Source organism: Mangifera indica, unplaced genomic scaffold (genome assembly GCF_011075055.1).
Source record: "Mangifera indica cultivar Alphonso unplaced genomic scaffold, CATAS_Mindica_2.1 Un_0028, whole genome shotgun sequence".
Lineage (NCBI taxonomy): Eukaryota > Viridiplantae > Streptophyta > Magnoliopsida > Sapindales > Anacardiaceae > Mangifera > Mangifera indica.
Window position 1 is genome coordinate 313,757 of NW_025401120.1, and position 22,790 is coordinate 336,546.

Here is a 22,790-nt window from a genome sequence, read left to right on the forward strand (position 1 = left end):
AGTAAATAATTTTTAATAACTTTAAATTGTATTTTTTTTTGAATTAAAATATAAAATTTTTTGATTTTAAATTTAATTTGAAGATATTCTTAAACCATATCAAACTAAGATAATTCACACCCATATGGTGTAATAATGTATTAGATCAGGTCCAATTTAAATTTTTAAATTTATAATTTCCTGGCTTTCTTTTTGAAAAGGATGTTGGAATCAATAGGATACTGGAATGGAATGGGCTTTCACAGGTTCAATTAGTCCAAGCCTCTATTAGTAGTGGACCTAATAGTACCCACAAGCCCCACTTTGTTTAGCATAAAGTTTATGGGCCATAATTCCACAAACCTAGCCTAACCATTGCACAACGGATTCTTTCTCGGCACCCAATTTCAAAAATCTGAAAAAGGAAGCAAATAACTAAAGCAAATCCCCCAATCTTTCCTTTCCAAGTTTTTTTAAAACACAAACACCAACGCTATTCTTATTTGCCTCTCCATCTCAAATTAATTTCAACAATGGGTTGTTGCTTCGGTAAATTCAGTCTTGGGAAATCAAAATTTTCCATAGAAGAATCAACCCACGTTGAAGACAAGCTTGTCATCTCACAAGCTTCCGAAATTCCAGCTCCAATTCCTCTCTCAAACAAAATTTCCCCGTCCCCTCATTCACCCCCAGTTGTGCCTTTTCTGTTTCTTCCTTTACTTGCAACACAGGCAACACCACTGAATCATGCTCGTCAATCTCAACTGCATCTTCCGTTTTGAGCTCCAAAGATAGATCTTTCTCCAATGAGTTTCTTTGGGCTTGTGTCAAGGAGAATCCACATGTAGTTCGCATTAATTCCATCAAGGAAGCTGCTCTTTCTTTAGCAACCTCTAAAGTTGAAGCTCAGATGTTTGGCTCGCCTGCTAAGTCATTTGTGGCTCCAACACTGATCAACCACTCAATCCCACAAAGGATTAAGGGTTCTACACCACAGAAGATAGTCCGGCTATCAGAGCATAAACCAAGTACGCTTGTCCTGCGTCACCAGCCGAGATCACCAACTACTTTAACTCGACAAAAGAGCTTTTGTATGGAGCCTGAGAGGCAGAATTCTTCGTATTCTTTGCCAAGTAGAACCTTGAGATCACCATCTCCCAGCAGGAGATTCAGTACTGGTGATAGTAACAGGGGATTATTAACAAATACCCATATAGAAAGTTGTTCAAAGAGAATAGTTGGTGCTAAGCTAAATGGAATAAATTCAGTTTCCTCTTCGCTAAGAAGAGAAAATTTTAGGCCTGCGAGTCTAAGCAACAAGAATTCAATGGGATTGCGGGTTTGTATGAGGAATAGAGAAACATGCACTTATAGAATTGGTTCTAAAATTGATGAAGTTGCAGCCAAAGAAGCAGTTGCTGAGCAGGAGAGTGAGTGCTTTCCCATGGAGGACATTGATAATCCTCTTATCTCCCTGGATTGTTTTATTTTTCTGTAGAAATTAAGATTTGTGTGTGCATGCATGTTTAATTTTGCTCATATTGTCCATAGGATTCTTGGTTTTTCAATCTTTCTGATTGTTTATTTAAACTATTCATGTATAGTTTTCAAAAGCATAGATAAATTGGGATCAAATTCTGATTGATTTGTAGTTGATTTGGCTGTATTCCTCGTGCCTTCTGTGCTAATTGAGGGCATGTTATAATGTTTGCTGGTTTGAGAAATTTTTGGTGGCAGAAGAATAAAATTCAATTCAGTAGCTGATATTATTATGTTAGATTTGGTTGATGATTCTCATAATAAGTATAATTCTCTTAGCTTCACAGGGTCATCCCATGTAAAAGGCATTTTGGACAACATCAGCAATTTTTTTAAGCTTTTAATTGAAATACAAAAATATATAATTCAACATTATATTTTAGTAATGTAATATGTATTTATATTAACAATAATATATTACCATATGATTGAATAATTTTAAATTAAAAATAATTTTTATAATTTTATATTATAAAAATATATACACATATTTTTAATTAAAAAATTAGTTACATAATTTATATATTATTATATAATTAGATGATTTTAAATTAAACAAAAATAATACTAAATTATATCAAAATATAATATTTATATACTTTAAAAAAAGTATGTTCGTTTTATACTATTAATTTAACAACATGGTTAAATTAATACATTTTGTTTAATTGCTTTGCTGTTCCTAGGAATGCAAAACTTGGATATGTGAAACGTAAACTGCATTTCGAAACAAATACTTGTTGAGCTGGGAGAAATCAAATCTTCATAAGGTATTGAATTTTTCCTCGTAAAATTAGTTCACTTATATATTTATATTATTTTTTTATAATTTAAATATTTTTATAATTTTATGTGTTTAAATATCTAAATTATTCTTATTTTCAATTTTATAAAAATTCATATTTATAATTTTATATGAAATATAATTTATTATTGTTTAATATTATAATTTTATATTATTATATTGTTTAATATTGTTATAATGTAGTTAAAGTATTAGTGGTTAAAATTAAAAATGAGTTGACAAAGATTTAAGTTTGAATTAAAAATACAAGAAGAACGAGTTGACATTTATGCTAATGTCAAGGCTTAGCATTAACATCAACCTATTATTTGTGTGTTTTTTTATCCAAATATGAATCTTCGTTAGCTCATTCTCAGTTTTAACCATTAATACTTTAATTATATTATGATAATATTAGACAATATAGTAATATAAAATTACAATATTAAATAATAATAAATTATATTTCACATTTAATCATAAACATGAATTTTTATAATATTGAAGGTAAAGATAATGTAGATATTTTAATGTATAAAATAATAAAAATATTTAAATTATAAAAAATATGCTATAAATGTATTAGAGAACCATTTTTTGGCAAAAAATTCAATTAACCTATTATCGCCCAAAAAACAATCATCTTCCGTCGCGGACATTCTCAATTATATGGTTTCTCGTGCTATCATATCCACCACTCATACTCTTACTTACCCCAAAACTTACAGCATCAGACTCAGATGATTCTCTAAGCAAGTAGTCTGTTTCTTCTAAATTCGACTTGTCGTTGACCCATGGATGCTTCACCATTATTCTCAGCCCCTCTAGTTCCATAGCTACTTCCTTCATTGTGGGTCTCTCCTCCCCTTTTACTCGCACACACTGTCGTGCAAGCCTGGCTACTTCCTTAAGCCGCCCAGGATTTGCCTCCTTTGATACACCATCATCAACAACTTCTGCCAAGCGGTGTTCTTTCAGAGCAGAAACGAAATACATACCTAAATTTCTCTCCTCCTCCGGCCTGTCAAAGGAAACTGCCTTCTTGCCTGTCAGTAGTTCAATAAGCACGACTCCAAAGCTGTAGACATCGCTTTTCTCAGTTAACTGGCTCGTATGCAAGTATTCAGGATCTAAGTATCCAAGTGTGCCTTGTACTATTGTACATAATCCTTCTTGATCCAGAGGAACCAACCTGGAAGCACCAAAATCGGCCACTTTTGCAGTGTAATGATCATCTAATAGAATATTTGTGGACTTGATATCTCTATGGATGATTGGTATTGAAGCTGAAGAGTGCAAATACGACAGCACTCCAGCAGTTTCTGCTGCTATTCTCAAACGGGTTTCCCATGGAAGTGCTGAAACTTTATTTTTGGTATGGATGTGATCAAAGAGGGTTCCATTGGTGATATATTCATAAACAAGCAATGGAACCTCTGTCTCCAAGCAGCAACCTAGAAGCTTTACCACGTTCCTGTGGTTGATTTGGGAGAGCACAATTACCTCATTGATAAATTGCTCAATTTGACTTTGATCCACCACTTTAGACCTTTTTATGGCAGCAATTTTCCCATTTGATAAAATTCCTTTATAAACTGTACCATATCCCCCACGGCCAAGAATTCTGCTTTCACTATAGTTGTCAGTGGCCTTCTCAAGCTCCTCGGCTGTAAAGATTTTTGCCGTTTCTCTGGTGGACCCTTCTTTCCCTGATAATTGCTGTTGTAAAAGAAAACCTCCATTTTGGCGGAAGAACTTCTCTCTGAGTTTGATGAGCTTCCATTTATTGAATCCACAGTACAACCAAGTGCCGCCCATTAGCAATCCTGTAAGGCATACGCTGATCCCTACATGGCATATCATACAAGGAATTAAATATAACCAGTTACCTAACAAAAAAACTCAACAAAATTGCAGCTATAAACAAAGAGTACGTATAATATGCTTACCAACAGTGAGCTGAATTACAGGGGATCGATCAGCACTACAACCCTCTCCATCCTTTCTTCCATCCCCATGGTGCCACTTGGGGCACAAGCATGTGTAGCTCCCTTCTCTGTTTATACATTTTCTTTCACAGTTATGGAGACTAGAGTCCTGGCATTCATCTATATCTGCATATAAAATAAACAATCACAGGCAAATCCCCAGTAATACAGATAAAAATGAACCAAATTTGAATGCGATGAGATTAAGTACCTTGGCAACCATTAGGGAGGTATGGGTTTCCTTGATAACCCTCCAGGCACTCACAACGGTACCCAGATCCATTTTCAGAATCAACACAAGCACTTCTCCCCTGACATGCGTAACGCGTCAAGTCTTTTTTAACTTGCGGACAGGTTTCATTTCCGATTGCCCAATCAAGAACCAAAGGAAGGTCGCTCACATTTCGTAGATCTTGAAGATAAGTTGATGAAAAATTGAACTGTCTGGCTTCAACAATGAAAGCATAGCTGCAGGGATTAAAGTCCCACACTCTGGTATGATTATTGTAGCTACCCACAGTTAATTCAACATAGTCTATACCTTTAGGAATGGATGTCTGGCAACATCCAACGCCTGAGCAGGAGCCATTAGATACATAGTCAATACTATCACAAACAGAGAGGCAACCCACCTTGAAAGTTTTTTCTCCCTGGGAACCGTAAACATATGCTTCTGTATCGCAACCAACAGCGGTAAACTTGTTATCAGTGTCAGAGATGATGAATTTTGACAGACTGAGCCATGGTTTGTTATCCGCAATGGGTTCTCCAGATTTCTTGTAACAATCGCTGGCTATATATTGCAAGATGTTCAGCTTCCCTGCAAGAGTTATGTTTGTGACCTCTATATTACTCTTCCTCAGAAATACTTTTGGAGGATCAAAGGTGTCGTCGCAAGTTATGAGGAATTCTGTGTCGTAGTAACATTCATCTGTTGTACCGAATGGATATGGGATACTAACATTGCCGCAATTATCTTGGCAGCCAGGTTTGGCTATTGGATAGGCTTGTTCTGTTGCAGCAGCTACTAAGACAGCCCCGAAAAGTGTGAATTGTAAAAGCAACCCTTGAATTGCCATGGCTTCAGCTTCTTGTATCTTGGGGTTAATTAAAAATTTCCGTGGATGAAGTTAATATAGAAGACTTCGTGTATGTTGCTTAGTTTTCATAATGTTCATAGGGAATAACAATTTGTACTTTTCTGTCATTGTTTTTCCATAGTCCAGGGGGTTTGGCAGGCCAAGGGCTGCGTATTAGCTCATATGGTTTGATAATTTCTAAACTAAATCAAATATTTTATTTAAAAAAAATTATAAATCAAAAGCTAATCGTTTTAAAAATTAATTGATGTTAAACTTAGTAAAAACTACTAATTATTTTAACTATGTTAAGTTAATTAATTTTCTTTTTGTCTTTGCATTCTTTTCTTTTGGTTTATCATGAAATAAAAGTTCAATTGGTAGTTCTTGTAGACATGGCATCAGGATTATATTGTTCTTATTATAAACAAGCAAAAAATACTTTTAAATGTGCAAAGTGGAATAATAGAAAAGTCCAAGTCACTTACCAACCAAAAAAAAAGGTCCAAGTCAATGTAATGATAATAGGGATAGATCGCCATGAGATTCAACTGTAGCTCGTCAGCCTCGCACGCGTTGCATTTAAGCTACAAGATTTGGTTGTACATGTTATCAAGTCGCATTTATTTTATAGGCCAAATGGTCATTTTCCACCCAAGGTATGCTTCGTTTCTAAGTTTCTCCATTTTAATTTTAATAATATTAAATACTCACATATGAGTAATTAAAATTAACAGAATCTAATATCTTAAAATTTTATCTCTTTTTTCCCCTTTAAACTTTAAAAACTAAAAGTTTCTCTTAACCTAAGTTTTAAAAATAATAGTTTTACCCTAAAATTTTGTTTTGAAATCTCTGACACCATCTTCGGCTCCATTGTTGACGGTCTCTTCCTTTCAAAACATCCTCTCCCTCCGACGGTCTCTTTTCTCCTATTTGGAAGTTCGATTAGCATTGAAAAAGCGGTGAAATTGCCTTTTTTTAAACTTAGGTTAAGAGAAACTTTTAGTTTTTAAAGTTTAGGGAGCAAAAAGAGATTATATTTTACTTTATTTTTAATATTATAAAGAAAATAACAATTTTACTTTTACTACCGTTAATTTTAACTGTTTATAGATGAATATTTGATATTATCAAAATTAAAAGGGAAAAATTTGAAAATAAAACATACCTTAGGTGAGAAATCGTGCTTTGGCCTATTTTATAATATTTTCAGTTTTGGATTAAAAACTTTTAACTTTAATTTAACTCAAATTACAATTGTATTAAAATATTTCAATTATAACATAATTTAGACTATGTTTGGAATAATATGATAATCTAAATTCATTCGAAATTATTAATTATTTTCTTTTTTGTAAGTATTTTTAGTATTTTAACTTTTTTTTTTCAAATTACACAAGTCTATCATTATCCAAACACACAACATAATACAAATGACCCAAAATTTTACATATTAGAACAATTAAAACATGTTATTATATAAAAATAAAATAACAATTTTATATAAAAATTAAGAATAATTAGAGTAAATACAATTACACGGAGACACAATTATATACAATATATAAGGATTTTAACTACTGTTAATAATTGTCCTTTAACATTTTTTCAAATTCATCCCTAACAAATTTTATTATAGTAATATTTTTTTTAAATATTTAAATTAGTAGGGATTGATTTTATATTAATCAAAATACAATTTGATTTAGTTTTGGATTTTGTTATATTGACCCAAATTAAATAGTGTAAAAAATTAAAAAAAAAACTCAAACTAATATATGAACAGTCTTCACACCATAATTTACATTTATATTTGTAATTATCATTAAAGAGTAACTATATAATTTATACCGTCGTCATTTATGATTGTTATTAATAGTTTTTATCATAATTTATATCAACACTTGCAGTTGCCCCAAAAAATTTAAAAAATTAATCAAAAAATTATTGTGACATTTATAATAACCACAAAAAGACTTTGTTTTTGTCAATAATAGTTTTTTATATTATTTTCAATGATAATATATATATATATATATATATATATATATATATATATATATATATATATATATATATGTATGTATGTATGTATGTATGTATGTATGTATGTATGTATGTATGTATGCATAACAATGAAGCTTTTGATTTAAACATCAACTTTCAACTTTTTATTATAAATAACAAAAATTATCCCATGTCAAAAATATACAAGATTTTAAGTTCCTCAAAAAATAAAATATCTAGTAAAAAACAAAGGCAACATTACCATTAAGGTTACTAAACTGTAACAACAGTTGAAATATAGCTCCAAATGATCAATCAATTCATACTATGTAACTTGACAAAAAATAAAAAAAGAGAAGAGAAAACTATAAGTGGATGATAAAAAAATAAAATAAATCAATTCAAATTACTTAACCCAAAATAAAACAATTCATATGAGAATATCATAAATTATGTTAGACAATATACTAAATAAAAAGACAATATTCAAAAGAGTCAAATATATCTTTCACAATGATATCACATATATTTTATAAAAAAAGTAATTATATCTTTAACCACCCATAGGAAGGGTGATGCGTCGAAAAGGAAGAGACATTGTCCGAAGATCGCTGGATAACTCTTTTCGTCATCAAAAAATTGCATCTAAAAAATTAGAAATTTTAGGAGGGAAAATGTTGTTTTTGAAAACTTGATTAGAGAAAAATTATTAGTTTTTAGAGTTTAAGGGAGAAGGGGGCGGGGGTTAATTTTAACTGTTCATAAGTGAATAAATAAAATTTTCAAAATTAACGAAGGAATACTTTAAAAAACAATATATCTTCGGGAGGTTGGGTATAAGTCCTTTGGCCTTTTTTTATATTAGAAAGACGAGTTTTTAAATCTTTTCATTGAAAAGATTAAATTTTTATTATTTCCTATAAGATCAAATTAATCATTTTACTTAGAAAACAGAATAAAATAAATAATTTTAATGGTATTTATTTAATACTTTTAAAGGAAACTATTGAAAGTTAGGCTCATTCTCCGGAATTTTTTTAGTAGAAATACGAGAATTTGATACCTTTGCCACAAATAAACTTGAGTTTCTTACATCCAATTGAAACTAAAAAAGAATTCGTAAGTAAACAATCAATTAATTTCATCACTTATCAGTCAAAAAACAAAAGAATTACAACAATCAAACGTAGAGGAGTAAATTGTCCATTATGGGAATAAGCCAACGGCTCCTCTTTCTTTCGGCGTAGTCATACAACCTCTTCCTTCGTCTCTGGCAATTATCCATCCAAGATTGAGCCGCTCTTCTTCTCATTTCTTTGCCTGTGTCAGACTGTCCCTTTGTTGTATTTTGTTGCGTCCATTCTTTGCTCAAATTGCAACATTGCGTAATCACGAAATTGCACGTTTCCCTTGCTGCGCTTTCTCTGACGACCACCACATTGACTTCAGACTGTTGGATAGATCAAACTCTGATTGTTCATAAGCTCTAACAAACAGTAGCCAAGGGTAACACTTATGCCGTTGGAGGCGATGTGACCTCTGACCCAAACTGGTGCAGTACTTAGACTACACGTCCAACAGCAAGGGGAGGCCCATGCCACAGATTTATGACTTAACTGTTGAGAAGTAGGAGAAGTCATCAATTGGGCTTGACTTTGTGCTGCATGCAGATTCATCAATTTATATATGGACAAAATAGAAATACAAGATTTGAATTGGCAAGTCCAATGTATCCAGAGATTCTTGAGTAGTTACTTAGATACATAAAATGCAGCTGAAGTGGTCAAGTCATATTCTTTGTTAAGTTTTTCAATGGTACAGTCACTGTCATTATAGGGTTATGATTTCGTCATTCATTGAATTGTCGGCCATATGGTGACCCACTGGCTACTATTGCCGCTGCTATAAATCCACATAAGTCGTGCATTATTCAACCGTCAAGGCAGAATGCCCAACTATTTCTCTTCAGCTATGTTTCCGCCCAGCCGGGCTATCAATATTATTTGTTTCGTTCATGTAAAATTTCAACAAGCAAAGTATTTCCTATTGTTGTTATTATTTTAAAAGAAACATGCTTTTTGCCTCCAGGGTTAAGCATGTTGAATCCCTAAGTTAAGGGTTTGAGTTGGAGGTTTGATAATATTATATTAAAATTAAAGTTTTGACTTATTTGATATAATAGATATAAAATCAATTATTAAATTTAATATTTTATTTTCAGGATTCGTTAGAATGAGATTTCTCGTCATAAAATAAAAAAAGTCTAATGTAATAGGGTGTTTGGTTTGATTTTGTTTATAAAACGGTTTAATTTATGTTGATAAATTAAAAAATAAAAAGTTTACATTTTGGGTTACACTTTGAGCAATTTTCAAATTAAATCAAATTTTAAATGTATTTATTTATATATATATCTATATAAAATTATATTTGACATACTTTTTCAATAAACAATTAAATGTACTACTTATTTTTTAATGAATTTTGTCATTTTCTTTATATGATTAATATAGACGTATTTCATATTTATTTTACATATTTATAAAACTATAATTCAATTATTAATGGTTAAACATAATAAATTTAGAGTAATTAATTTTTAATAAGTTTAAACCATATTTTTTTTTTGTTTGATTTAAAATATAAAATGTTTTGATTTTAAGTTTAATTTGAAGATATTTTTAAACGGTATCAAACTAGATAATTCACACCCATATGATGTAATGATGCATTAGATCAGGTCCAATTTAAATTTCTAAATTTATAATTGGCCAAAGGACTATTTCCCACTCAAACTATATTGAATTCTCAAAGTTTCCCCTATTAACTATGAAAATACCGTTTACCTACCCATGACCTGTTAAATTTAACGGAATCCTAACCCCTGAAAATTTAATTTTATTTTCCCCCCTAAAAGTTTAAATACTAATATTTTTTCCCTAAGCTAAGTTTGAAAAGATCGCATTTCCCCCCCTAGGGTTTAGTTTCCGAACCCCTTTACTTTCTCCGATGCTATCGTCGGTCGTCTCTCCCTCCCGATGGTTTCTCTTCCACCGACGACCCCCCTCAACTCCACCCCAACCCATCTGTTGTCGAGAGATGGCGTTTGGGAAGAGGAATCGTCTTCCCAGAGGACGACGATTCCTAGATGTCGTCTCTCGGTGTCGGATGGATTGAGGTGGAGTTGAGGGGAGTCGTCGGTAGAAGAGAAACCATCAGGAGGGAGAGACGACCAGCAATGGCACTGGAGAAAGTGAAGGGGTTTGGAAACTAAACCCTAGCGGGGGAATGCGATATTTTCAAACTTAGCTTAAGGAAAAAAATATTAGTTTTTAAACTTCCGGGTGGGAAAATGAAATCATATTTAAGTTTATTTTTAAAATTAAATATAAAATAACGATTTTACCTTACTACTGTTAATTTTAACTACTCATGAGTGGGTAAACGGTATTTCTATAGTTAATGAGGTGAATTTTGAGAATTCAGCATAGTTTGGGTGGAAAATACTCGTTTGGCCTTTATAATTTCCCGGCTTTCATTTTGAAAAGGATGTTGGAATCAATAGGATACTGGAACAGGCTTTCACAGGTTCAATTAGTCCAAGCCCCTATTAGTAGTGGACCTAATAGTACCCACAAGCCCCGCTTTGTCTAGCATAAACCTAACCTAACCATTACACAACGGATTCTTTCCGGCAGCCAATTTCAAAAATCTGAAAAAGGAAGCAAATAACTAAAGCAAATCCCAATCTTTCCTTTCGAGGTTTTTTTTAAAACACCAACACCAACGCAATTCTTATTTGCCTCTTCATCTCAAATTAATTTCAACAATGGGTTGTTGCTTCGGTAAATTCAGTCTTGGGAAATCAAAATTTTCCATAGAAGAATCAACCCACGTTGAAGACAACCTTGTCATCTCACAAGCTTCCGAAATTCCAGCTCCAATTCCTCTCTCAAACAAAATTTCCCCGTCCCCTCATTCACCCCCAGTTGTGCCTCTTCGGTTTCTTCCTTTACTTGCAGCACAGGCAACACCACTGAATCATGCTCGTCAATCTCAACTGCATCTTCCGTTTTGAGCTCCAAAGATAGATCTTTCTCCAATGAGTTTCTTTGGGCTTGTGTCAAGGAGAATCCACATGTAGTTAGCATTAATTCCATCAAGGAAGCTGCTCTTTCTTTAGCAACCTATAAAGTTGAAGCTCAGATGTTTGGCTCGCCTGCTAAGTCATTTGTGGCTCCAACACTGATCAGCCACTCAATCCCACAAAGGATTAAGGGTTCTACACCACAGAAGATAGTCCGGCTATCAGAGCATAAACCATGTACGCTTGTCCTGCGTCACCAGCCGAGATCACCAGCTACTTTAACTCGACGAAAGAGCTTTTGTATGGAGCCTGAGAGGCAGAATTCTTCGTATTTGAGATCACCATCTCTCAGCAGGAGATTCAGTACTTGTGATAGTAACAGGGGATTATTAACAAATACCCATATAGAAAGTTGTTCAAAGAGAATAGTTAGTGCTAAGCTAAATGGAATAAATTCAGTTTCCTCTTCGCTAAAAAGAGAAAATTTTAGGCCTGCAAGTCCAAGCAACAACAATTCAATGGGATTGCGGGTTTGTATGAGTAATAGAGAGACTTGCACTTATAGAATTGGTTCTAAGATTGATGAAGTTGCAGCCAAAGAAGCAGTTGCTGAGCAGGGGAGTGAGTGCTTTCCCATGGAGGACATTGATAATCCTCTTATCTCCCTGGATTGTTTTATTTTTCTGTAGGAATTAAGATTTGTGTGTGCATGCATGTTTAATTTTGCTCATATTGTGCATAGGATTCTTGGTTTTTCAATCTTTCTGATTGTTTATTTAAACCATTCATGTATAGTTTTCAAAAGCATAGATAAATTGGGATCAAATTCTGATTGATTTGTAGTTGATTTGGTTGTGTTCCTCGTGCCTTCTGTACTAATTGAGGGCATGTTATAATGTTTGCTGGTTTGAGAAATTTTTGGTGGCAGAAGAATAAATTCAATTCAGTAACTGATATTATTATGTTATATTTGGTTGATGATTCTAGCCATATTCATTTAAATTTTACTGTGGAACAAACAAACGCATTTCACAAACCATGCATCTCAATTCATTGGGCCTTTCCATACTATCAAATAGAAAGCCGCAGGAACGCCATATTCTAGGAGCCTTGCTAGACGATGTAATTGAACAAATCCTCCTCTATTTGATGCAGGTCGAGGACTCCTTCTTTCTCTTCTTCAAACTTTGATTTGTATTTTTCATAGAGAAATCTCTTATTAAAGATAACATAAGGTTAATTTTGCATCTTATCTAAAGGATTCTTTTTTTTTTGGTAGAAGAGGCAATTTCACTCTTTCATTAATACATCGATTACAATTTCTGTTTGTGAGGATATAATTAGAACGTCTTCTGCGACTAAAAATTTTCAACAAAGTCTAGAATAAGTGATTCTCTGTGTGTGTGTAGAATAAGTGATCCTATGCTGCCTCAATTGCAAGTTCAAATTGGTATTAATTCTATCGGATTTACAACTTCTATCATACAAACAACCACAAAATTGGAGTTATAATCTAAACTAATAAAATTATATATACTTATTTCGATTATATAAATAAATACATATTTGATATATATAATAATAAAATTAGATGATTTTAAATTAAAAATAAAATAATAATAAATTACGTAATAATATATATAAATGTATATCTATTTATATACTTAAAATAAACACACATAATATTGCCTAATTTAGATTGAAAGTTTTTGAATATATATGGGAAAAGATATTCTCATAAGTATAATTCTCTTAGCTTCACAGGGTCATCCCATGTGAAAGGCATTTTGGACAACATTGCAATTTTTTTAAGTTACTAATTGAAATACAAAAATACATAATTCAACATTATATTTTAGTAATGTTATATGTATTTATGTTAACGGTGATATATTATCATATAATTGAATAATTTTAAATTAAAATTAATTTTTATAATTTTATACTATAAAAATATATACACATATTTTTTATTAAAAAATTAGTTACATAATTTATATATTAATATATGAAATTATTAAATAATTAGATGATTTTAAATTAAATGAAAATAACATTAAATTATATCGAAATACAATATTTATATATTTAAAAAAAAATGTGTTCATTTTATACTATTAATTTAACAATATGGTTAAATATTCTCGATCATGAACCAGGATCAAGCTAAGTACATTTTATTTAATTGCTTTGCTGTTCCTAAGAATGCAAAACTTGGATATGTGAAACACCACAATATCAATATTATCAAAAAAAAAAAAAAAAAGTTCATTAAAAAACATAAACCGCAATTCGAAACAAATACTCGTTGAGCTGGTGGAAATCAAATCTTCACAAGATATTGAATTTTTTCTCGTAAAATTAGTTCACCTATATATTTATATTATTATTTTTTTATAATTTAAATATTTTTATAATTTTATGTGTTTAAATACTAAAATTATTCTTATTTTTAACCTTATAAAAATTCATATTTATAATTTTATATGAAATATAATTTATTATTATTTAATATTATAATTTAATATTATTATATTATTAAATATTGTTATAATGTAGTTAAAGTATTAATGGTTAAAACTGAAAATGAGTTGACGAAGATTCAAGTTTGGATTAAAAAACACACAAAGAACGGGTTGACGTTTGTGTTAATGTCAAGACTTAGCATTAACGCAAACCTATTCTTTGTGTATTTTTTGATCTAGATATGAATCTTCGTTAGTTCATTATCAATTTTAATCATTAATATTTCAATTACATTATAATAATACTAAACGATATAACAATATTAAATAATAATAAATTATATTTCACATGAAATTATAAACATAAATTTTTATAATGTTGAAGATAAGGATAATTTAAATATTTTAGCACATTAAGTAATAAAAATATTGTATAAATGTATTGGTGAACCATTTTTTGGCAAAAAATTCAATTACCCTATCGTCACCCACAAAACAATCATCTTCCGTCACGGACATTCTCAATTACATGGTTCCTCATGCTACCATATCCACCACTCATACTACTACTTACCCCAAAACTTACAGCATCAGACTCAGATGATTCTCCAAGCAAGTACTCTGTTTCTTCTAAATTCGACTTGTCGTTAACCCATGGATGCTTCACCATTATTCTCAGCCCCTCTAGTTCCATAGCTACTTCCTTCATTGTGGGTCTCTCCTCCCCTTTTACTCTCACACACCGTCGTGCAAGGCTGGCTATTTCCTTAAGCTGCTCAGGATTTGCCTCCTTTGATACACCATCATCAACAACTTCTGTCAAGCGGTGTTCTTTCAGAGCAGAAACGAAATACATACCTAAATTTCTCTCCTCCTCCGGCCCGTCAAAGGAAATTGCCTTCTTGCCTGTCAGTAGTTCAATAAGCACTACTCCAAAGCTGTAGATATCGCTTTTCTCAGTTAACTGGCTTGTATGCAAGTATTCAGGATCTAAGTATCCAAGTGTGCCTTGCACTATTGTACATAATCCTTCTTGATCCAGCGGAACCAACCTGGAAGCACCAAAATCGGCCACTTTTGCAGTGTAATGATCGTCTAATAGAATATTTGTGGACTTGATATCTCTATGGATGATTGGTGTTGAAGCTGAAGAGTGCAAGTACGACAGCACTCCAGCAGTTTCTGCTGCTATTCTCAAACGGGTTTCCCATGGAAGTGCTGAAACTTTACTTTTGGTATGGATGTGATCAAAGAGGGTTCCATTAGTGATATATTCATAAACAAGCAATGGAACCTCTGTCTCCAAGCAGCAACCTAGAAGCTTCACCACGTTCCTGTGGTTGATTTGGGAGAGCACAATTACCTCATTGATGAATTGCTCAATTTGACTTTGATCCACCACTTTAGACCTTTTTATGGCAGCAATTTTCCCATTTGATAAAATTCCTTTATAAACTGTACCATATCCCCCACGGCCAAGAATTCTGCTTTCGCTATAGTTGTCAGTGGCCTTCTCAAGCTCCTCAGTTGTAAAGATTTTTGCCGTTTCTCTGGTGGACCCTTCTCGCCCTGATAATTGCTGTTGTAAAAGAAAACCTCCATTTTGGCGGAAGAACTTCTCTCTGAGTTTGATGAGCTTCCATTTATTGAATCCACAGTACAACCAAGTGCCGCCCATTAGCAATCCTGTAAGGCATACGCTGATCCCTACATGGCATATCATACAAGGAATTAAATATAACCAGTTACTTAACAAAAGACTCAACAAAATTGCAGCTATAAGCAAAGAGTACGTATAATATGCTTACCAACAGTGAGCTGAATTACAAGGGATCGATCAGCACTACAACCCTCTCCATCCTTTCTTCCATCCCCATGGTGCCCCTTGGGGCACAAGCATGTGTAGCTCCCTTCTCTGTTTATACATATTCTTTCACAGTTATGGAGACTAGAGTCCTGGCATTCATCTATATCTGCATATGAAATAAACAATCACAGGCAAATCCCCAGTAATACACTTAAAAATGAACCAAATTTGAATGCGATGAAATTAAGTACCTTGGCAACCATTAGGGAGGTATGGGTTTCCTTGGTAACCCTCCAGGCACTTGCAACGATATCCAGATCCATTTTCAGAATCAACACAATCACTGTTCCCCTGGCATGCATAACGCCTCATGTCTCTTTTAACTTGTTGACAGGTTTTATTTCCGATTGACCAATCAAGAACCAGAGGAAGAAAGGTCACATTTCTTAGATCCTTAAGATAAGTTGATGAAAAATTGAACTGACTGGCTTCAACAATGAAAGCATAGCTGCAGGGATTAAAGTCCCACACTCTGGTATGATTATTGTAGCTACGCACAGTTAATTTAACATAGTCCATACCTTTAGGAATGGACGTTTGACAACATCCAACGCCAGAGCAGGAGCCATTAGATACATAGTCAATACTATCACAAACCGATAGGCAACCCACCTTGAAAGTTTTTTCTCCCTGGGAACCGTTAACATATGCTTCTGTATCGCAACCAACAGCAGTAAACTTGTTATCAGTATCAGAGATGATGAATTTTGACAGACGGAGCCATGGTTTGTTATCTGCAATGGGTTCTCCAGATTTCTTGTAACAATCGCTGGCTATATATTGCCAGATATGCAGCTTCCCTCCGAGAGTTATGTTGGTGACCTCTATATTACTATCCGTCATAAATGCTTTTGGAGGATCAAAGGTGTCGTTGCAAGTTACGAGGAATTCTGGGTCGTAGTAACATTTATCTGTTGTACCGAATGGATGTGGGATGCTGACATTGCCGCATTTATCTTGGCAGCCACGTTTGGCTATTGGATGGGCTTGTTCTGCCGCAGCAACTGCTAACACAACCCAGAAAAGTGTGAGTTGCAAAAGCAACCCTTGAGTTGCCATGGCTTCAGCTTCTTCTATCTTGGGGTTAATTTATAATTTCCATGGATGAATTTAATGGAGAAGACTTCGTGTATGTTACCTTGTTTTCATAATGTTCAGAGGGAATAACAATTTGTACTTTCCTGACTATCGTTTTTCCATAGTCTAGGGGGTTTGGTAGGCTAAGGCGTCCGTATTTTCTCAACTGGTTGATAATTTCTACACTAAATCAAATATTTTATTTAAAAAAAATTATAATACAAAATCTAATCGTTTTAAAAATTAATTTGATTTTAAATTTAATCAAAAATACTAATTATCTTACTTGTGTTAAGTTAATTAATTTTCTTTTTTTCTTTGTATCCTTTTCTTTTGGTTTATCATGAAATAAAAGTTCAATTCCTAATTTTTGTAGACATGGCATTAGGATTATATTGTTCTTATTATAAACAAGCAAAAAATACTTTTAAATATGCAAAGTGGAATAATAGAAAAGTCCAAGTCACTTACCAACCAAAAAAAAAAAAAGTCCAAGTCACTTACCAACCAAAACAAAAAAGGTCCAAGTCGATGTAATGTTAATAGGGATACATCGCCATGAGATTCAGCTTTAGCTCGTCAGCCTCGCTTACATTGGGACCCTTTATGGGCATTTAAGGTACAAGATTTGGTTGATCGTGTTGCCGAGTCATATTTACATTATATTATTTTCAATTTCGGATTAAAAACTCTTAACTTTAATTTAACTCAAATTAAAATCGTATTAAAATATTTTAACTTTAACATAATTTGGATTATATTTAGGATAATCTGATAATCTAAATTCATTTAAAATTATCAATTGTTTTCACTCTTTTAAATATTTTTAGTGTTTCAACTTTTCTTTTTTCAAATTACACAAATCTATTATTATCCAAACACAAAACATGAGACAAATGACTAAAAATTGTACATATTAGAACAATTAAAACATCTCACTATATAAAAAGAAAATAACAATTTTAAATAAAAATAAAAAATATTTAGAGTAAATACAACTACATGGAGACACAATTATATACAATATATAAGGATTTTAACTATCGTTAATAATTGTCCTTTAATATTTTTTCAATCCACTTCTAACAAATTTTATTGTAGCAATATTTATTTAAATATTTAAATTAGTAGGGATTGATTTTATATCAATCAGAATATAATCTGATTTAGTTTTGAATTGTGTTATATTAACCAAAATTAAATAGTGTAAAAAATTAAAAAAAAAAACCTCAATCTTAGCCCAAAATTTTTTTTGTAACTTGTTGGGTTAACATGTCATATTAAAAATTTTTGCTAATAGAATTCATTTTGCCTCTCCTTTTCCTATGTGAATGATTAAAAAAAAAAAAAAATTTCTTGTTGATTGAGATTTGGACATATTATATATGAGTAATGTTATGTGTATTTAGTTTTAAATACTTAATTAGATATTTAGATAATGTATCATAATTTAATTGAATATTATTTTATTTTTAATTTATTATTATCTAATTAAATAATAACATATTATCTGGATAATGACTTAGATACTCAAAAGTGTGTGTACTAGTTTTATTTTATATATATAATAAAACTATGTGTACCTATTTTTAGTATATAAATTATGTGTCATCATGTGATTAAATATTTTAAATTAAAAATAAAATAATATCTCAATCACATAATGATACATTATCTGTATACATAAATTATATACCAAAAATAGATACCTATGACATTGCTCTCTCTCTCTCTCTATATATATATATATATTATAGATTTTATATTTATTAGAGGGGATATATATAATCATAAAAAAGTCATTATTTATATATATATTTTTAATTATTAAGGATTTATTATGTAACATAAAATATTAAATAATGTAAGATTTTATGTTTTAATATTTAATAATAAAATTATATATAAAAATAATAATATATTATTATATAATTAAATATTATTTTATTTATAATTTAAAATTATATAACCACACAATCATACTTTATTTTTTTTATATACAAAATTAACACTCCTCAATATTTAAAAATTCGATTATAACATGTTATCCTTTTGGAGTTAATGACCGGAAACAAGACACTTTTGTTTGACAAGACAGATGACCAGAAAGTTTGGTTGTGTATTTTTTTACTCTATTGACCGGTTCCTTTATTTTCTTACTGCAGAAAGTTTGGTTGTTTATTTTCTTACTCCATTGACATGAATTATATATAAAAAATAGGTACCTATGACATTGCTCTCTCTCTCTCTATATATATATATATATATTATAAATTTTATATTTATTAGAGGGTATATATATAATAGTAAAAAAGTCATTATTTATATATATTTTTTAAAATTATTAAGGATTTATTATATAACATAAAATATTGAATAATATTAAATAATGTAATATTTTATGTTTTAATATAAATATATATATATATAATAATAATATATTAATATAATTATTATTATTTATTACTATTATTATTATATTTAATCATTTTTTATTGTTTATTACATATATATAACACTCAATATTTAAAAAAAAAATTATAACATGTAAAAACCTAATTAACATGAAACAAGACTACACCGTCTGACAAGACAGATGACAAGAAAGATGGCTAGAAAGGGTTGTGTATTTTCTTACTCCATTGACCGGTTCCCTCATTTGAAATTCTACAAATCATGTCATGAAGGATGGGAATGAAGAGTAGCTCAATGAAAGCGGCAGAGCAACCAAAAAATCTTAAAATTGAAAGGGGAAGAGAAGCCTACCAAATCAACTAAGATATGATGAGTTATTTTCCACCCTATTAACTCATCCCAGATTATAAGCAACCCAGCATGCAAGCTCAGGAAAAATGAATTGTAATCACAAGTATTCATTGACCATACAAAATTTCATTTGCCCAATTAGACAGAAGAATCCTTGTAGTTTTACAATTTATCAATCTTTAGCCCCATTATTACTTGATACTGTTATCAGAAATAGCACATAATTTTTCAAAGTGTTAGTGTGTTACAGATAATGAACTGTTATCCAAATGAGAAGTTGCCTAGCAATTTGAACAGTGCCTTGCCGACAGCTAAATGAAATTGGTCTATCTTTCCTACTCTTTACTTCACGAGGAGTTGAAAGGAAGGAGTAGACTATCAAGTCTTTAAGCCTTTAAGATTCTCTGTATTTGTCCAATCAATAAATCTGTGCTCATCCTATGAATGAAATGTCCGATTCATATGCCTGTAGGATTCATGGAATATCCGTTCCATATGCCGCATAGTTTATGAAATGCTCATTTTATGAATGAAATGTTTGATGTATATGTTTGTAGAGTTGATGGAATGCTCGTTTTGAATTTAATTATGCTGGTTTCTTTAATTTGGAACACCTATTCTTAGTTTAATTATTAACTGTTAAACTTTAAATATTAATTATTTTCATAGTTATTTTGCCTTTTATTCCAACTTAAACATAAGATCGGACTAATATTAGGATTTCAAGCTAATATTAAATTCAACATTTTATATTTAAAATGAAAATATTTTAATTCTTAACTTGGAATCATGGGTACCATTAATAACAGTCAAAATTATTTAGTTTTTATTGATACAACAAACAAAATGACTAAGAAAAGTGATGTGTACAGTTTTGAAGCTATCCTAGCTTGCTTTTGGAGCTAGTGTAATGTCTGGAAACAAGAAACATTTGTTTGACAAGTCAGAGGAGCAGAGAAATTTGGCAATGTATTTTCTTACACCATTGACAGGTTCCTTATTTGAAATTCTGCAGAATCATGCTGTGAAGGATAGGAATGAAGAGCAGCTAAAGGAAGGGGGTAGAGCTAGCAAAAATATGCTTAAAATTGAAAGGGGAAGAGAGGCCAACCAATACAACTTGCAAAAGAGAAGTTGTTTTGCCTGTTAGCAAACCTGCAAGCTCAAGAAAATTGAATTGTAAGCGTAGCCAGCCACAAAACGAACAGTACTCAATGACCCTACATTTCAAAAGTAATTTCAAAAGTGAAGGCGGCCTTGATAATTTCATAAGTACTCCTTGACGGTACTTTTCTTTAATTCCAAAAGTGAAGATTCTCTTCACCCTTATTACTTGATAATTAGCTCACCAGTTTATTGATACGAATGATTCGATCAATTTAATTGAAAAATTGATCGATTCAATTTATTATTAAATTAAAATTTAAAATTTGATTAAATCTAATTTTTGATTGATTTATCCGGTCTAACCTAGATTTGATCGAATTTAAAATAAACCAATTATCAAACAGTGTTTTATATTAATCAGACTGGATTTAAAATTAATTTTTGATTGAACTGATTTAACCTATCAATCTGGTCCAATTTTCAAAACCCTTGGTGTATTTTTCATTGAAAGATACTAACCAACCAAGGCACCCATGACATCTTACCTGCTCTTTACATCACGGGGAGTGGTAAGAAAGGCGTAGACAACTACGATAAAAAGTGTTTTTAACTTTTTTTTTTTTTAAATTTTATGTCACATTTATAAATGTCACTAATATTTTTATCAATATTAAGACAAATGATGCAAAATTTAGTGTCATTATAAGTTTTAACAATAATTATTTATAATATTGATATAAATAGAAAATAAATATCAATAACAGTTCAACAATATTGCGACAATTAGAATTGCCATTGAATTTAATTTTCTTTTTCTAGAAAGTTAATTAACATACAATTTAACAACATTTACAATTGTTGTTAAATGACAAATACAATAATTTATATCGACATTTATAATTATCAATTGCCGTTAGAAAGTGATTATCATAATTTATATTGATATTTGCAATTATCATTAAAGAACAACAACTAAAATTTATACAATTAATTATAATTGCCATTAAAAACTTTTATCATAATTTATTCTGACATTTGCAATTATCTCAAAAAATTTTAAAAATTAATAATAAATTAGTGTGACATTTATAATAACCACAAAGACTCTTTTTTTTGTCAATAATAGTTTTTTATATTATTTTTAATGATTATATATATATATATATATATATTATATATATATATATAATATATAAATATATAACATGAAGCTTTGATTTAAACTTCAACTTTTTATTATAATAACAAAATTACACCTGTCAAAAAATACAAGATTTTGAGTTCCTCAAAAAATAATTGTCTAATAAAAAATTAGAAACAACAACTACTGTCAAGCTACCAACTCTAGCAATTGCTGAAATGTAGCTCCAAAGATCAATCAAATCAATCAGACCATGTAACTTGAAAAAAAAATAAAAAAGAGAAGAGAAAACTATAAGTGAATGATTAAAAACTAAGACAAATCAATTCAAATTACTTAACCCAAAATAAAACAATTCATATGAGAATATTATAAATTAAGCAAAAAATATACTAAATAAAAAGACAATGTCAATAGAGTAAATATATCTTTCACAATGAATCACATACACTTTATAAAAAAAAATAATTATACCGAAGTCATTATCTTATTTTTCAATTCAGTAATTTTATTAAATTATTTAACAATCTGACTACTTTCAACCACAACCATTGTCTCTTTTTGTTGTGCATTAGACAATATAAAATTGAATAATCTGTTTACAAATCAAACAAAAAAAAAAAAACCATCAAATTAATGAAAAATAAGAATGATTAGGTTCCAAAGCAGGTTTACAAAACAAGTAATAAATGTAGAGGAGTAAATTGTCCATTATGGGAAGAAGCAACATTCCTCCATCATACAAAAACAACAAAGAGCAGCCAAACTGCAATGCAAACCAAATTAGACAGTAGTTGATTAGAGACATCAAAACACAAAAACAGTCATAGTTGGTGACAGAGGATAGGAATTCAGCCTATCAAGATGTACAAGATCCCTGTCCATGAAGGCAACCGAGTGT

General features: G+C 30.8%; 2 protein-coding genes and 2 pseudogenes across 2 annotated transcripts; 2 read left to right on the plus strand and 2 right to left on the minus strand.

Moving 5' to 3' along the window:
• Positions 1-484: 484 nt before the first annotated feature.
• On the plus strand, positions 485-1,703 carry LOC123206236 (annotated as a pseudogene).
• Positions 1,704-2,941: 1,238 nt separating this feature from the next.
• On the minus strand, positions 2,942-5,369 carry LOC123206216 (wall-associated receptor kinase 2-like). Its single transcript, XM_044623368.1, has 3 exons — positions 4,502-5,369; positions 4,252-4,416; positions 2,942-4,149 (listed from the first exon to the last, which is right to left on the minus strand). Exons 1-3 carry the CDS (start codon positions 5,367-5,369, stop codon positions 2,942-2,944), a joined length of 2,241 nt encoding a protein of 746 aa, XP_044479303.1.
• Positions 5,370-11,208: 5,839 nt separating this feature from the next.
• On the plus strand, positions 11,209-12,416 carry LOC123206223 (annotated as a pseudogene).
• Positions 12,417-14,346: 1,930 nt separating this feature from the next.
• LOC123206215 (wall-associated receptor kinase 2-like) lies at positions 14,347-16,906 on the minus strand. The gene is made up of 3 exons (XM_044623367.1): positions 15,990-16,906; positions 15,740-15,904; positions 14,347-15,638 (listed from the first exon to the last, which is right to left on the minus strand). Exons 1-3 carry the CDS (start codon positions 16,855-16,857, stop codon positions 14,431-14,433), a joined length of 2,241 nt encoding a protein of 746 aa, XP_044479302.1. The 5' UTR covers positions 16,858-16,906; the 3' UTR covers positions 14,347-14,430.
• Positions 16,907-22,790: the final 5,884 nt, after the last annotated feature.